Here is a 13,804-nt window from a genome sequence, read left to right on the forward strand (position 1 = left end):
CCTGTGTTTAAAAGAGTGAGTAGCCAGAGGTGCTTCACTAAAAATCTAGTGTGCTAAGAGAAGGGGATATTGGCTTTTTTCTGGTGCCTTTTCTGGAGAGCGTATGTGTGAAACTAGCCATAAAATAGGAGACTTTGCATTCGGACAATTGTTAGAGACATTTTCCCTCAAATCTTGGCATAAAAGTATGGGCAGTACAAGGTACTTCAAAAATCATAGGAATTATTTTTGTTTCCTTAAATTGTCTAAACCAATAGGCAATCCCTACAGTGTATCTGGAGTAGCTGTAAAAGTAAAAGGCAGTTTATTATAAATATATTTGCTTATTCTGTATTCTCTTTCTCTTTTCCTTTATAATAATTTGCAAATATCAGTAGGGAATTGAAGATAAAAACAGCCCCGTGCTTTACTTTCTAAAATAATCTCTGAAAAAAAATTCTCTGCAAGCAAGAAAAATCTTTGATTGAGGACTTAATTAGTCCTTCCCTTCAGTGAGATTAGCAGTGCATGTTCTAAGTTCAGAAATAAATAAATGTGGGAGTTCCTTGATAGCAATAACAATATGCTAAACATGAAGTTTTTTTAGAAGGAGGTGAAAAGGGGCTTTTTGTGTACAGCATTTGGAACACTTATCATATCATGTACCAACACTTTGCATATCATATATAGGGAACAGAAAGTGCTGTATACTAAGATACACTTGGGTTTTACATGTCTATGTAAAGAAAACAGAAGCAAACCCATATATCTCTATGTATTGAGACAACACTCTCTTGAAAAAACATGCTTATTGACTTAAGTATAAACCAGTAGTTTACTGTTTTTCCTCTGTCCTTTGATTTATCTACTGGAAACAGTAGATTAACAATTATTATTTGTGGTCTCTAAAATTTATACAGGCAAGGTACTAGCTGGGACCATGGAGAATCTTCAGATACACAATGCTATAAGTGGTTTTGTTGGTTTTTTTGGAATGATCTCAGTAGTGGTCTGTGTGATAAGAGTACGTGGTAAAGATCTGAACTGTGCCGTGGATTCCCTTTTGACCTTTAGTAACTTTTGGTTTTACTCTGTATAGTGAAATGGGAGTGTGGCTTAATTGGTTTTCCTACAGAACTGAAGCCTAGGGGTTTTTCAACATAAAAATGGGTGTGAGGACTTCTTAAAAATAGTTTGTTGCTTATTCTTGCTGAGGCATCCTCTTTTTTGGGTAGTGGTCAGTTTCTGCAGATGTGGTGGTAGGGCTGGCCTGGTCTTCTATTTGTAAAAATTGTTTACTTGGCTTAATCTTGACCACTGACTTGCGACTATAGACACAAGAATGCCACTTTTTCCAAATAATAAAACTGTCTAGTGTTTGCTTTCTGACCATTTTACAAAATATGGGTAACTTTTTGAAAATTTAAGGAAAACCTCTGCAAGTTACCATATAATTTAAACACCAGGAATGTTATTTTATTGTCCAAATGCTGTTTGTTGCTCTTTTGCTCTTATGACAAGCAATTTTAGAGTTACCTTGCAAAACATGTAAACTTAATTAGTATGGGCTCGTATTTGTTTCACTGCTTCTCACTTTCTTTTCCCTCAGGAGTCATCTTGCTTGATATCAGGACTAGATATGTATGAGATAAGTGTCTTCCTAAATTAAAACTGACCCAGTTTGTTGGAAGCTTTTATCTGAAAATTATTTTAACTGGAAGGGTTCAAACTTAAAAGCCTTGAATATCAAAGTCAACTTGTGATACCAGTTGTCATGGTACTCTTGAATGCAGAATCAAACAAAATAAAAGTTAAATAAAGCAATAGCTATGGCCTTTACAGCAAATGCAGTAACATTTTATGGTAATAACCTGTACTTTTTTCCAAATACCCCTAAGCAGTGTATAAACAGTTAAAGAAATGCCTATCGTTTTGAGGGAGAACAGCAGATTCCTGTCTGGCAGGTGTAGGAAGAATCACAAAGGGGACAATTGACGTGTCTGATTCTATGACAAGACTTCAGCAGATAAATTAGGGTTATATGTGTTTTTTTGAACTTCATTTGTTTTTCTGTTCTGTATGTTACCATGTGCTTTTTCTTGTTTTTGAGGGCCTAATATAATGATCCCTATTTTAATTAACTTCTTTTCATCTCTCAGTATTCTTATGAGGAACTGGGCAGTATACCATGTAACTGTTATTGCTGTGTTGCTGTGTATATAAATTTAAAATTAAATAGTACTTTTATATACTTTAATACACTATTTATTAAATTTCATCTGTATTTAAGAAAGAAATTGAATGAGCAGTCTGGAGTGACTTGTTTTAACATAATAAACCATAATTTATTAAAGGTTTCTCCTCTAGTTGATAGGTTTTCATTGTGAATACAGCATTAAATTGCAATTTTTACTTGTGTCATCAAAATAAATACAACATGCAAACCATTCTTTTAAAAGGTCATTTCAGAATAGATCTCCAAATAAACTTCCTTCCCCAAAGCATGACATGCTTAAAAAATATATAATTTCCTGGGCTTAATAAACATAGCAGAAAAAAAAAGTGAATGCTAGTTATATAGCAGTGTTTCTCTATGGAGTAGTATTCTGTACTTCATCAAAGAACAAGGTTAAATATGTTAAAATTTAACATATTCCCTACTGCATTACTTAACATTTTTGGCTGAACACTAAGGTGTTTTTGTATCATAATAAAAATTCTCAGCTAAAATAAGAAAATGTCTTTATAGTGAATTTTTCAGATTTAAATATTATAGTTATGGCCATAAACTGTAAAAATAGAAAGAATAAATGTGACTCAGATCTACAAATAGTTGAGTAATTTGCTTGATGTAGGAGATGGTTACTTGGGGTCATTGGCTGTTCATAATGTAGGAGAGAAGGAATGTGGACGAGTGATTCACACACAAATTACCTGGTGCTTTCAGTCATTTGATGTGTTTATTGCAGTGCATTTTCTGTTTGAAGGTGTTCCTGTAGGACACAGCAAAATTTCTATCCAATATCAACCTTATATTTAGATCTTCTTTTTAGAGAGTTTCTTCAAACCTACTGTAGTACAAGGAGACCTGACTTTTTTCTGTAGTTAAGCCTTGCTGCTCTGGGGTCTCTGACTTATTGATACTAAAAAAATTCTTGGATATTTGTGATTTGATTGAAAAATTGAAAAAAAAGCAGATTAGTTGGCTACTCTATTCACAAATATAGACTATTCACAAATATAGTTAACTTCTAGAGGTATGCTAGGTGAAAACTATTACATGTCAGAAACACCCAGTATCTACTGTACTCAGGATTAGCAGGTTTTTAAGAGACAGACAATTTGTGTGTTCGCTGCATTTTAGGAATGCAAAGTTCTTTTCAAAAGTATATTGTATGTTACTTTGTCTTTAGCAGGGGTTTTAGTACTGGATTCAGGATTTTATGTTAACTGGATGTATAGCACATAAAGGTGTAAGATCTGTGTTGTTTGTACTGGTAATAGGGTGGTTTGGAGGGTAAAGGTGGCCAACAAACTGTGATACAGACTTAAAGCATTCTCTCAAGCTCTCTTAATATGTGGAAAGTGCTACTGCAAATGCAATTGATTATTCAAATAAATATAAGATGAAATAGTTGGCTTGAAGGACATGAGCTGGTGGTCTGTTGCAGATCATAAATGGAAGATAATTTTTACTAATATGTAAGGGAAGGCACCAAAGTTCTGCTGATTTTTAATACCTTTTTAAAAAGTTCCCTTATGAAAACCATGAAGTCTTTTATCTTCTTCGCTCTGTGCAGCTGAGGCCTCCAAGTGAAGCCATGTATCCCATTTTGGCACAGTGGGTCAAGGTAGAGGTAACCAGCTGGAGAGTGTCCAGAGGAAATAAAAATGATTAACTGTCAAGGAAGCATGAAAAGAGAAATTGATGAAAAATTGATGAGAATTTATATTTTTTCCTGCGAGTATGTCTCTCTCTCTAAATCAATCAAAGAATATTCTGAGTTAGAAGGGACCCAGAAGGACATGAATGGCTCATAGGGGGATCAGACCCATGTCCTTGGTGTTATTGACACCATGCTCTAACTTGCAGTATTTTGTGAAGAATAGAAAAACCTCTCTGTGAGGATGAATCAAAGTAATTAATCTAGAGAAGGAGATTCTAGAACTAGGAAAAACTATTTGTGAGAGTAGTTGTGGTAATTTGCATATGAAGGCCAGGGCATCCCTATTATAGTGGCTTTTAAAACAGGTTAGACAAGTGTCAGGGATTGGTTGAGTCTTCCATCAGATAAATGGATTTATATTCTCAAGGTCCTCTCCATCGTGTAGGAGTTAGTATTGATTAGTAAGAGTTGTTGGATTTTATTTATTTATTTATTGAGACAAGTGAATTTTTTTTTTTGCTTCAAAGCAATACTTAATGTATTTGCTGGGTAAATCCTGAGCAGAAAAGACTTGATGAGAGTGAACTACCTCTTCTAAATTTAAACACAAAAGTTACACTTCCTAACACATTGTTTCCTAATACATTTAAATGTATTTGTTTTTATGGATACTTTTCTCTTGCGCAGTGACTGGATTAATATTACCTTGAGTGCCTTTCATTGCTGTACCTTGGTTTCTATGATCATTCTGGAAAAGTGAAGACAGAGTAATGTGAAACTGGTATATAAAGACACTCTATATTTTTATGGTAGATCGTCACAATGCCTTTTAAATCAGAATTGCTTTAAAAAACTGCTGCTTCTGGATTTATAATTATTAAGGAAGAGTAATTTTCATTTATATATTTATTAGTGTCTGTTTTAGGGGACCATAGCTTCATTTCCATTGTTTCTTCCCCTGACTAAAGAGGCTTAACCTGGAATATTATTTAGCTATTTATATTATATGACATTGGTTTTTAATGCTTTGTTTGAATTTTTTTTTGCCTCCCAAGGTCTCTGTCTTGAGAAGCTGCCAATATCTTCCTCAGCGAGCAATCTCCATGTGGACCGTGAACAAGAAATTGTTACATGCTATGAGAAGGCTGGGGATATTGCTCTCCTGTACCTTCAGGAGATAGAAAGGGTAAGTTGAGGTGATTTTCTAAATTGAAGATTTAAAGATTGATATAAATTCCTTTTTAAAAGAAATTTGTGTGACCTTTTATTTCTAGGATTTATACACTACTGCTTTTTTTCAGACTTTGAGGTACACTCGGGACTCTGTTCTTTGGATTGTGAATGCTGTTAGAGTGAAGTGAGCTGGCAGTATCCATCTGATCCTCTTTCAGACCCATTGCTTGCAAGCCTCAGGCCTGTCACTTGACAGCAGTCTTTGAAGGAGTTATAAGACTCATTTAGGGTCATGAAAAACAGAAGAAAGGGAAAAGAAAACCAATGTGATGGAGGGGAAAAGTAAATAATACTGTTTTTTAAATATATACAGGTTTTTATTTTTTGAGGGTTTTTGCTGTTTTATTATTGTCTTATAGTGGCTGGTAGACCACGTGCACTGAAAGCTGATTACATTTTGACAGCATTTTTAATGCTGATGTAATACAATTATTTCTAAATTGTTTTTTGGAAATCACTCTGGAGATAGCTTTTAATCTTCTTACTGCTCTCTGCAGCAGTCTTTTCTACACTAACAGGAGTTTTAGATTTTTGAATACCATCACCTCCTGCTACTGAATAAGGTTGCAAATATTATTTTTCATATTCTTCTCTTTTATATACCATTCTTCACAAAAAATTCTGAAAAAGTATTGTAAAATTTTGCTTAGCAATATTTGTACTTGATAAATAAATTATCTCTAAGGGTATAGCCAAGAACAAAAGAGTTTATATTTAGGTGGCAATGGAGGTAAAGCTAGAAATGGTCTACTAGCTACCTCTACAAATGGCAAAGATATCTCCGACATTAAATATTAGCTTCTGTGGAAAAGTACACAACCCTTGATTTTAAGGTTGTTTTTTTTTCCTAAATAGACTTTTTCCCCCTCCTTTTCTTGTGTTCTCTTAGGTAATTAATGCCAACATGCAAAACAGAAGCCCTAAGCCAGGGCCCACTGCACATGAACAAGAGCTTAGTTTTTTCCTGGAAACAGGACTTCAGAGAGCACATGTTCTATATTTCAAGAATGGGTGAGATTTGAGTCTTCTTTTATTGTGCTTACTTTTTGGATTAGGTTTTGTAGTTGTGCTTTAACTGGGCATTATTTTTAGCAATTGTGGATTCTGTAATTGTGAGGTCTCTTATTAATAAAGTAGTAACATTTTGATTAAAATAGTAAGGCTGTCCATATTGTATTTATTTACATATTGGAAAATTGTTTAGTCACAGAAAATATTTATAGTTTTGCTTACTAAATGTAAGAACTTAAAATACCTTAAGCTTTAACTATTTGAAATTTACTATCTAACACTGGTAAACAGTGTCAACATATTGAAACTGTTGATTTTTATAATTTTGATTTTGTAATTTTTTTCCAAATCTCTTCAGTTATCACTTATTTTAACGTTATGCTGCAGGATAAATGTGCATGAAGATCAACAGTATGTATACAAGTATACAATCTTTATTGTACCTGCTCTGTAGATCCCTTTAGATTCTGCATGGGACTTCCTTTATAATTTATTTTAAATAAGGCTTTGCTTAAAAGCCTAAAAATAAATTCAGTTACCACACAGAATGAGAAAAAGAATACAACTCTCCATTTTTAAGAACTTCAAAACTCGGTATAGATGGGCTTTAAGTACATTTCTGAAATTTGTTGAAATCACGTAGTTTAAAAACTTGTGTCTGGGGCTTCTTATTTCATTAGGAAAATGTGATTTTTTGAAATACTGGAACTCTAGATGGGACTACTGTTTTATAGCAAAAATGTTTCTTATTCTTTCAAATACATAAACAAGAGATGAAGGAAATAATGCAGTGTCTGTAAAGAGTTCAAGATTTTAATGTACTGAAGGTAGGATAAAAAAACCCACCCGAATTTTAAGCTGTTCAGGAATTTCCACATAGAAATGATCACTACACTTTTGAAATCTCTTAAAGTATTGAAGTAGTGGTGCAATAATATGATCTGAGACTTACACTTTTGTTCTGTTTTCATAATTTAATTGCAGGAGGAATGGAATGTTCTGAAAGCTGATTTTTTTCATCTACCAGAACTAAAAATAAGATCTCTATTTTCATGTCTGCACAAAAAATAAATAAAATACAGTTCCTGCAAAAATCCCAATGGCAGTCATGGTTAAGAATAAGCTAAGAATTCCACATTTTGAAGAATTTTGATTGAAGGCCAGGGACGGAAATGGTGCATTTAATCTGACATGTTTTTTGTAAAAGCAATGAGCAGTAGACCTAGCAGGTTGCAATTAACGAAGAAAACAAAAAGCAGCTGCACAGAAAAGGTCATGCGGTAGATTGTTAAGGAATATCCAGACAGGAGTTTTTTTGCTAGACTGTATCAGCTCATCTGGTGTGAGCTTTGGAAGGTGATTTTATTCTGTGTGCATTTTAATTCTTCACAGCAAAGTTGCTGGTGATCTTGTTAACGCCTACACAAGCATATATATTTTTTTGCAGTCTTTAGTACAGTGGTCACTTGCAGTTTATAAACAGATTACATATTATATATAGAATTTTGAATTTCTTCTTCTAGTTCCTTTGGCCAGTGGTACTTTTTTTGTGGTATGATATGAAGCAAGGTGTTAGGAAAAATAGCTCTGTGGCAATCATTATTTTACATATTCCTGCTGTTACATCTTTTAGTTCCTTTCCTTAATTCAGAGTCAATCACAGTTCTTACAATATTTCCTAATATGGTCATTGTTCCAGGCTGCTTGTTATGTGGCTGCTTTTAGGGATTGCTTTTTTATTTTTTTCATTTTTTAACTTAGGTTTACCAGAACTGAAGAGAACTTCAAATATATACCTTTTCTAACAGGAACAAATTATAGCCTGCTTTTTAATAAATCTATTTTAAGGATGTTTTATTTCATTTTTAAGTGTCATCCCTCCTGATGTTAGGTTATAGAAAGTAGATTTGAGATCTTTCCAGGAAACTTTGCAACATATTTCAAGTTTGAATGTAATCTAAAATCATCTTTGTACACGTGTATCAGTTTCAAACCAGAAAAGAAAATAACTTTTATATGAGCTAGAAGATCATAATTTCAACAGAAACATAGGGAGTATTGCTGCATACCTATAAGGTTAGTTGATCTACTTCAAATTTCCCTTTCATTTGTTAACTGTACAGAGATTTTCTCTTAAGTCAAATAATCAAGATTTTGTAGAGGATTCAGTGATTATCTTTCAGGTATGCATTATCTTGTATAAAAAACTAGGAAGTGCTTGAAACTTAACTTAGCCTTTCTGCTAAGTGATGGTATTTTGAAAATACATGGAAATTCAATTAGTCAAAAAAAAAGTTGAAGTGGGAATAATCTCAACCAGAAAAGTGTTAGTTTAGTGCTAAGACACAAAACTGAAATTAATGGTTTCTTCTGAAGCGTACAGAATTTTATTAAAGAAACAAACTACATACCCATTTTTCACTTGGGAGATGAGGAACATTTGAGCTTGGAAATGTAACAAAGAAGTTGAGGAATTTGTTCTAAAACTTAGAGTAGGATTTTTGAGTTTTTAAAAAAATGTTCTGAAGTATAACTTCCCATGCTTTCAGGCTGATTACATAACTTGTATAGTAGTTGCTTTGTAATTTCATATTGAAGGAGTTCAAAGTCTTGATGTTTTTCCAAGAAAAGCTGTGAGCACAGGAACTTTGACATTAGTATTTAACATATTTGATATCTCAAACAGAAATAACATAACAACATTGCTCTCTTTCTGGTAAGAGAGGAACAGTGGATGGGAGGCATTCTGTAGGTGCTTCTGTTCCACATGTATATCTATACAGTGCTCACAGATAGGGACTTTACTGGGAAGAAATCCATGGGAGGAAGATTTATGTAAATGCTTGACATAAATGCACATGAAGATCCAATAAGATCAGCTCTCTACTGTATTAGAATATAGTGCAGGATACCCATCGCTCTGCATCTCTTGAAATCCTGTTTCACATCCTACATAACTCTCAAAACAAGTTGGTGTTTAAGTAAAGAATAGAAAGTAAGATGAAAACATTGAAACCTTACAAAGCATCACATTTCTTATATGTAAAACATCACTGCTGTGTGTTGGAAAGGAAACAAAATCACTGCTGTTGCAGTTTTCAACAGAGCTTTGTTTTCTGTATGCCTGCTTTTGTGTTTGTGTGGTTAGGAAGCTAAGGCAGGAATAGATTCAAGATAGGAACAAAAATAATTTCTCTGTGATTCCTAGCAAAAATAAATTTGCAAAGGATATTTTATTGTCTGTCATATCAAATGCTTTCCTCATCCTTGTTTCCAATACTGTTCTCTCACCTGTTAGTTTTCATTGAAAAAACTTTGTTTGAACATGAGAGAAAATTGTTATTCCCTCAGATATTCAAGATAAAATAATCCATTATGAATGCTTTTTCTTTCAAACCTTACTGTATGTTTATTGCTCAGAATTGCATCCTAACTTCGAAAGTTGAAAACAAGATTCCATTGTGAAGTTACAGGTGGGAAACCTGGCAGTGTTACATGGAAGACTAAGATGGATATAACATGAAGGCATGAAGGAATTATTTTTATTCAAAATCTTATCAACATTTGTAACAACTAGTTATACAAAGAACAGTAAAAGAGTAATGTTAGTATCTGTGTTATGTTCAAGACTTATACTCTTAATAATTTGTAGTTGGAATTTTGACTCCAGCTCACTTTTTCCAAGAAGATACTTAGCATTTTTAGCTCATGTACCACATATCTTGCTGATAGTGGCTGATGATTTAATTTGCAAGTATCAGATTGAAGGTTTTGGTTTTATGTTGAATTGTGATGGCTGGCAAACAAAATGGTCTTGGATCCTCAAATAGGGGAGTTAATATTTTGTACACTCCCCTGCTCCCCTCAAAATACTCATTTTACTGCTCTTAATGCTTTTGTTTTTCCAGTCTACAGAGAAGTTACTATTGTAATTTTCTCCAGATCCTTCCTCCTACCCTCCTAGTGTGCATTTTCCTTGTTTGTCTTTTGCTGGTTCAGGTGCTTGTTTGGTTCTTCTGTGGAATTTTGTTGTCAAAGAAATCATAGCTTTCTGTCATTCTGGTGAGAATTGATTCACTGGAAGGTTGATAATGGCTGGTATGGCTGTCAGAAAAGAGACAAGACCATACAATTGCGAGGAGGAAGATACCAAGAAGGAAGAATGGTGGGAAAAGGGAGCAAGCACTACGAGATGAGATTGGGGAGGATGAGATCTTCCTCTTCAGGTCGTGAACCATTAGGTGGATTAACCACCAGGGGAACTGCAGTCTAGGCAGCAAGTATTTTCATTTTGAATGCATGAATGCCAGAATTGCTGCTTGATTGGGCTCTTTCAAATACTTAGGCTTGTGTAGCTCTAATGGCACACTGAAAATGTTTTATTTATAAGCTCAAATATCCTTAAAGAACTTTCAAGCATCAAGCTAACATGATCTTCTGTAGCAAATTTGAGATATCTAGGATTTTTATTTCTGTATGAGGTAACAGTGGATAAAATGAGACTTATGCCATGATAATTTTTTTCATTACCTTTTTTTTTAGAAAGGAGTAGTTTAGCTTCTGTCAGCAAGATAGGGATTTTCTACATTTTATGCAGAAAATAATGTCCAGTGTTAATTAATTTTTTGTGAAAATTATATAATATTGTGAGTGTACTGAAAGTTTAAGTATTAAAGGAAGAGTGGGAAAATAGAACTGTCTGAAGTTGCAACTATATTACCACTCATAGATAGGTATCCAAATGCTTACCAGGATGTTTTTCTAATTGTGGATTAAGTTATACTTCTCCACCTTCTTAAACCTGATGGAAAACAGACACAGACATTAGTCACAATTATCCAAAGCACCATCCATTGGGCAGAGTATGTAGTCTTGTCCATTTGGTCAGCCTTTAATAAAGTTATGGAACCAAACCATAGAATTGCAATTCTTTTCAAATGTTGTAAAATTCATTTTTGTAGAGCCATAGAAAGCAGTATGGTAAATGACATACCTCGGTATTAGGATGTTCTGTTACAGCTTAAGAATTAATCTCATGCTTATATACATGTTTTCTGATCCTGCCTTGAAAGCTTATCCTTGGTGCCCCTTAATTTTCTTCCTGCACTTTGCTTGTATCATATCTAATGTTATTAATTTCTGTCTCTATTTAGGAGTGGGCATCTTTGTATAGGTGCAGTTAAGATATTTGCATTATTCTAAACAGAAATACTGTCTGAATTTGTTTAAGAAGCCTAAAAGCTGATCTTGTATCAGAATAATTAACTAGGTTCTAACATGAATAGTTGGAGTTTAGGGTGCAAATATATAGACACAAGGATCCAAACAGGCCCTAAAGGAATGTCTGTACAGACTTTCAGATCTTGGTTTTCAGCCTAACTGGCAGATTGCTACTTAAAGAGTCAAAGTAGGGGTGTTTTTCTTGAAGATTTAAAGCAGCAAACATTCTAATTGTCTTTAAACATGAGGAAGATACAATTCAAAGGAGTTGATTTGAGCATGTTCTGGCAGGAGGCAGTCATATAACCACACATGGTTGTAATTATCAGTGTCCATCTGTGGGCTGTCTTTGTCTTGTCTGAAATCGCTGAAAACGTGTCAGTTCCAAGTGAATGTTAATGTACTTTAAAATTCCTTGTCCCTGGAAGGAGGGTATCTCAAAGTCATTTACAGACACTGTGGGACATTGCTGTCTAAGTTAATGTGCCCTTTTGCTCTGGCAGTCCATCAGCACAGGGAGGACTGCTGACATGAAAGCACATCGTAGTGAAAAGCAGGTAAAAGCTGTGTATCCCAGGCTAGGAAGGAAAACCGTGTACCAGAGCAGCCACCACTCTTCTCAATGTTACAAACTGTTAACAAATACAGGAAATGTACTTTGCTAAAAGCAGTGTGGTGTGGAGATCTACCATATTATTAATGGTATCTTTTGCTTCATTTCTTGTCTCTAAAAGCATTTAACTCAATTTTAGGGTGATTTAAATTGTAGTTTTGAGGTGTTTTTTTAAAGTAAATTTCACGTAGAAGATGCTTGACAAATCTGTTTTGTGTCTGTGTTGATGTGTGCAGTGGATCACTGTTAAATGCTTTATGAAGCAAAAGCTAATTCTCTATTTTAACTGCTTTTTTCTTATACAATCTTACTGCTTTTTCCATGATACAGTAGAACTTCAGTCACAAGTTTCAGTCCCTTGCAGATGCTTAAAAAAGTGTAATGGGTAACTAAAAGTAACCTGTCATGAAGTGTTTAAGGGCTTGTGAAAGTTGCATGCATTTTCATAAAGTGTTTTGTTACTGTTTTTGTAACGCATCAAAAGACAAACTTCATATGGAAAAAATGCCAATTCCTAAAATTTAGTGAAGTTATTGTGATTTGAAGTTCTACTATATAGTATGTGTTTCATCTGCACTGGGAAAATAAAATTTCAAGCTGACAAGTTCTTGCTCATAACTCTTTTTTTGCAGGAAGCATTTCAGTTTTGTGGCAAGTCTGCTTTGTTTGGTTGGTTTATTTTTTAATCTTATTATAAGGACGCATTTGTGATTTTGCAATAGTCTTTGAGAGAGAACTCCATTCATGAGAAATACCCACTTAGACCAGAAAACTTAAAACTGGGATTCCAGTGGACTGGGTTTGGCTCTTTAAAATATTTGCAATGTGGTATTACTGAATGATATGTATTTTGGCTTTACAAATGTGCTGAATGTATCCAGCTTCAAATGAGTTTGGAGGTTTTTTTGAAATCTGGCCTAATGACTTTCTGTCTTTCCTCAGTGTATGAAGTTAGTCTAATAGTCACCAGCTATTGAGGCTGCCTGTTTGAAATATATAAATTAATATAATTTTTCACACAGTTGTTTCCATGCAGATATTTGCACAAGATGAGTTTTCTTTAGTATGTAATAGCTGGTCACTCTCTGGTCAAGCTCTGCTGTAGCATGTGGGCTTTTTACAAACAATTTTTATGTCTTGTGTGACTGATGATTATTTATTTTTAGCCAACTGGTGGCATTCTTTGGCATAACTTTCAACCATTCGTATGGGTTTGTTACTTGGAAATGCTACTTCTTTTAAGATGAGCTTTTATATAAAAGTAGTTTAGAAGGTGAACTTGTGTTAATGAAATGTGATGCCTGTGCTAGTGAAAGATGTCTGGAAACTAAAGTTTCTGAAATATCCTGAAAATCCTTTATTATGTAAAACAGAAGAGAGATGAGTGCTGTCATGTAATCTGAAGAGTAAAATAAATTAGTAGGTCTCTAGGTAAAGTGATAGGAGTTCTGCAGACCTATAGCAAGATCTCTTGCATCAAACACTAGTTTCAGATATTCTGCAGCTGAACTGAAAGAAGATATCCGTATAAAAATGCTGGCTTTTTGGAGTTTGTACAGTTGCAGTTCAAAAGTCAGTATTTTAAACGTATTTTTAAATTCAGCCAGCAGTCTAAGGAAGGCAGTTTTAACTTGTGATTTTTAGCGCATTGCATAATGCTTTTACTTATAAAAAGCTTACACAATATGTAATATTTCTTGTCTCTTTTGGCTCTGTCTTTGGTAAATGCTACACAACTTGCACATAACTTTACACCATAAGAAAACATATGATGTAACAGCAGTGATTTAACACAAAATACACTTTAGATCATAATTTTGTTTTGTAATTAAACCCAAAATAGTGAAATGGTTGTCCTATC

At 34.0% G+C, this 13,804-nt stretch overlaps 1 protein-coding gene across 3 annotated transcripts in view; it reads left to right on the top strand.

The window, feature by feature from the left end:
• The window catches only part of TTC7B (tetratricopeptide repeat domain 7B), a 119,983-nt gene that overhangs the window by 25,117 nt on the left and 81,062 nt on the right, over positions 1 to 13,804 (top strand). For all 3 annotated transcript variants that reach the window (XM_077783987.1, XM_021531932.2, XM_021531933.2), the window contains 2 exons: positions 4,922 to 5,052; positions 5,989 to 6,110. In XM_077783987.1, the coding sequence (XP_077640113.1) occupies positions 4,922 to 5,052; positions 5,989 to 6,110 (253 nt within the window). The remainder of the gene's footprint in view (positions 1 to 4,921; positions 5,053 to 5,988; positions 6,111 to 13,804) is intronic.

Source organism: Lonchura striata, chromosome 6 (genome assembly GCF_046129695.1).
Source record: "Lonchura striata isolate bLonStr1 chromosome 6, bLonStr1.mat, whole genome shotgun sequence".
Lineage (NCBI taxonomy): Eukaryota > Metazoa > Chordata > Aves > Passeriformes > Estrildidae > Lonchura > Lonchura striata.